We start from the raw sequence: 4,006 nt of genomic DNA on the forward strand, positions 1-4,006 counted from the left end.
GGGAGCAGATGGGATCCATCCCAGGGGGATGAGGGAGCTGTGGATGAGCTCCCCAAGCTGCTCTCCACCATTCACCATCAGTTCTGGCTCAGCAGGGAGGTTCCAGAGCACTGGAGGTGCCAGTGTGAGCCCATCCCCAAGAAGGGCTGGAAGGAGGAGCTGGGGAACTCCAGGCCTGTCAGCCTGACCTGGGTGCCCGGCAAGGTTATGGAACAGATCACTTTGAGTGCCATCACAGGGCACCCACAGGATGGCCGAGGGGTCAGAGCCAGCCAGCGTGGATTTCAATGTCTGCACTGATGATCTGCATGAGGGGACTGAGTCCAGCATCAGCAAATTTGCAGATGACACCAAGCTGGATGTGAGAGTTGATCTACTGGAGCATAGGAGGGCTATGCAAAGAGCCCTGGACAGGCTGGATCCAGGGCCCAAATCGAACACAGTGAGGTTGAACAAGACCAAGTGCTGACTCCTGCACTTTGGCCACAACAACCCTTGCAGTGCTACAGGCTGGGAGAGAGTGGCTGGACAGCAGCCAGGCAGAAAGGGACCTGCAGGGACTGATGGACAGCAGGCTGGACATGAGGCAGCAGTGTGCCCAGGTGGGCAAGAAGGCCAATGGCTCCTGGCCTGGATCAGGAATGGTGTGGCCAGCAGGAGCAGGGCAGGGATTCTTCCCCTGTGCTGGGCACTGGTTGGGCAGCACCTCAAGGGCTGTGTCCAGTTCTGGGCCCACTGGAGTGGGCAATGGGAAGAAATTTGTAGCAGGAAGAATAAAGAAAACAAGGATGAAGCCAAGGAAATGCTCAGGGCAGTTTGGGGGTGGCTTCCAGGCAGCCCTGGCTCTGAGCAACCGCGTCTGCAGTGGGACAGGAACCTCCCAGGGCCTCATGGCATTTGTGCTCCCTCAGGCTCATGTCCCCACACCAACAGCATGGGGGTGCTCCTGCCTCCTGCATGCAATGCAAACAGGGGCTGCTGAGCCAGTGCTGCCGTGTCTGTGCCTGCAAGGATGGGGCACCTGTGTGAGCTGGAGGAGAGGCCAGGGCTGCAGAGGGGGGATGTTGTTGGCAGCTCCATCAGGATGCTCTGGGACGCTGCCCTGGGCTGTCCAGTGCACTGAGGATGGATCAGCCCCTGCTCTGCTGCTCCTTCCCGTCTACCCCAGGGCCCTTGCAGAGCCCCAGCCATGCTGTTTGCCCCCAGCCTGCCCACGGCCAGCCTGGGGCTGCTCACGGGGGTTTTCTGTGCTGAGCATTGGCCTGGGTGTGTTCTTGAGAGAGCCTGGGCAAGGAGCCTGGAGCCTCCAGGCCCTGGCCTGAGGCGTCAGCGCTGCCCCAGCCGTGCCCATGGCCTGTCCCTGCTGCAGCCCCGGCACTGCCACCCCCAGGACTGTGCCCGGCCCTGAGAGCACTCAGGCCCTGCAGCAACACCAGGGCCACCAGGGCAGCAGGGCAGGGCCACGGCAGCAGGACTGGCAACACCAAGTGCTGCTGCTGCTGGGCTCAGATGCTGGGCCAGCATTGATCTACCCCAGCTCTGCACAGAGACATTGCTGCTGCAGCTCCAGAGAAGGCAGCAAGAGGGGCACCTCTGGTGAAAACTCTGCTGGGAGATCCTTCATTTCCTTTAAAGTCACCCAGAGCGCGGCCCATCATTGACACAGTCTGGGGCTACAGGGAATTTGGATAGAAACACAATGAGAAATGGTACAAGGAATGACATTTCTTTGTGGACAATATGAAAAAAAGTGAAACAAAGAAACACATCGTCCAAAATTAAACAAACAAGTAGTATGAAAGATGACTTTTATTGCAAATGATTGACAAGAATTTTACAGCCGTTTATTGTTTCTGGAACCATCCAGTCATCAGTCTCCACACTGCAGCCTTGAGCTCCTGGTTCCTCAGGCTGTAGATGAGGGGGTTCAGGGCTGGAGGCACCACTGAGTACAGAACTGACAGGGCCAGATCCAGGGATGGGGAGGACATGGAGGAGGGCTTCAGGTGAGCAAACACAGCAGTGCTGAGGAACAGAGAGACCACGGCCAGGTGAGGGAGGCAGGTGGAAAAGGCTTTGTGCCGTCCATGCTCAGAGGGGATCCTCAGCACAGCCCTGAAAACCTGCACATAGGAAAAAACAATGAACGCAAAACAGCAAAGTGCTAAACAGGAACTAACTGCAATGTGCACAAGTTCCCTGTAGTTTGAACGTGAGCAGGAGAGCTTGAGGATCTGTGGGATTTCACAGAAGAACTGGCCCAGGACATTGCCATGGCACAGGGGCAAAGAAAATGTATTGGCTGTGTGGATGAGAGCAGTGAGAAGGGCACTGGCCCAGGCAGCTGCTGCCATGTGGGCACAAGCTCTGCTGCCCAGGAGGGTCCCATAGTGCAGGGGTTTGCAGATGGACACGTAGCGGTCATAGCACATGATGGTCAGAAGGTAAAAATCTGCTGAAATGAAAAACATAAAGAAAAAGACTTGGGAAGCACATCCTTTGTAGGAGATGTCCCTGGTGTCCCAGAGGGAATTGTGCATGGCTTTGGGGACAGTGGTGCAGATGGATCCCAGGTCGCTGAGGGCCAGGTTGAGCAGGAAGAAGAACATGGGCGTGTGCAGGTGGTGGCCGCAGGCTACGGCGCTGATGATGAGGCCGTTGCCCAGGAGGGCAGTCAGGGAGATGCCCAGCAAGAGGCAGAAGTGCAGGAGCTGCAGCTGCCACGTGTCTGCCAGTGCCAGCAGGAGGAAGTGGCTGATGGAGCTGCTGTTGGACATTTGCTGAGGCTGCACATGGGGAACTGTTCATGGAGAAAGGACAGTGAAAAGTCAGGAGAGGCTGCCTGGAGCCACACCTGGGCCATTCCCTGCAGACTGTCCCACTGGGACTCACCCACCCTTGTTCCTGCTCTGGGAAATCCTTCACCCAGGTCCCTGCCTGAGCTCCAGTTGTGCTGGCTGAGTGTGCCAGGAGCAGCCAGGTCTGTGCGAGGGGCCTTTCAAGAAGCCATCCCTGTCCCTCTGCCCTGGGTTTGTGGCCATGTGGCAGAGGGGCAAGGCTGGATATTCAGGATTTGTCCGGGAAATCACTCCTAATGCTGAGAGGCTTGGTAGCATCTGCACTCCCAGTTCTAATGGAAATAGATGGCAGAAGTTGGTTTTAGGAATTGTTTTCCTATATACACATCATTCCTGGGTCTCTGAGGTCAGAAATCCCCAGCATTTCTGCTGCACTCAGAGTTTGCCACTGAGAGATATGAGAGGCAAAGATTCCCTGTGGCTCAGGGAAGGTGAGGAGATGGATGGGGCTTGTTCCCAGCTGCTCTGGCTTTGCACCTTTGGCTGCAATCAGAGCACAATCACACTCTCGGGTCAGCCTGGGATAAACCAGACCCTGCCCAGAGCAGAGGGATCCCGGAATGTCTCACCCTCTCTAAAGGTCTCTGAGCAAGCTCTCAGCACCCCCTTCTGCCAAGGACACTCACAGCTCCCTTGGCAAACCCAACAGCATTTCCTCAGCTGTGGCAGCTCTGCCCTTCCCTGTGGGACAATCAGGGAACTCCCAGAGGCTCTGGCAGAGATTTGCACCCAGGAAGGGCACAGCAAGGAGATCCCTGGCTGTGCCCATTATGGGATCTCAGGGAGGGGGCTCAGCTCATTCCCCTTTCCCATGGACTGCTTTGCCCACAGCCCCACAGGTGCCCGGGAAGCTTGGACACCCCATTCCCATGGACAGCCCTGCCTGGCAGGAATGCCAAGGGTGGTGCCTGACTCAGCTGCTGCAAATGCCAGAGCCTCCCTGAGAGCAGCAGATAGCAGTGACAATATCAGGGCAGGGCAGAACCACGAGAAGATGTTGTGGTGCTGTGCCTGAGAGGGCAGGGCAGAGACAGTCAGGCACTCAGGACAGTGTTCCTGTGCCCAGCTGTGCCCGGCACCTCCCACACACCAACAGTGCCCTCATCCTGCCCCCAGCACTGCTCTCTTCAGCCCCCTCTCCTTCCCTG

The 4,006-nt window shown here is 57.1% G+C and overlaps 1 protein-coding gene across 1 annotated transcript; it reads right to left on the bottom strand.

Moving 5' to 3' along the window:
* Positions 1-1,844: 1,844 nt before the first annotated feature.
* Positions 1,845-2,777, bottom strand: LOC134433356 (olfactory receptor 14I1-like). Its single transcript, XM_063182213.1, has one exon. The coding sequence runs from the start codon at positions 2,775-2,777 to the stop codon at positions 1,845-1,847; it is 933 nt and encodes a 310-aa protein (XP_063038283.1).
* Between the last annotated feature and the right edge of the window lie 1,229 nt (positions 2,778-4,006).

The sequence above is a fragment of the Melospiza melodia genome, unplaced genomic scaffold, assembly GCF_035770615.1.
Source record: "Melospiza melodia melodia isolate bMelMel2 unplaced genomic scaffold, bMelMel2.pri scaffold_18, whole genome shotgun sequence".
Classification (NCBI taxonomy): domain Eukaryota; kingdom Metazoa; phylum Chordata; class Aves; order Passeriformes; family Passerellidae; genus Melospiza; species Melospiza melodia.

Coding starts and splice junctions, on each gene's coding strand:
- LOC134433356 (XM_063182213.1), bottom strand. CDS start 2,777: ATGTCCAACAGCAGCTCCATCAGCCACTTCCTCCTGCTGGCACTGGCA.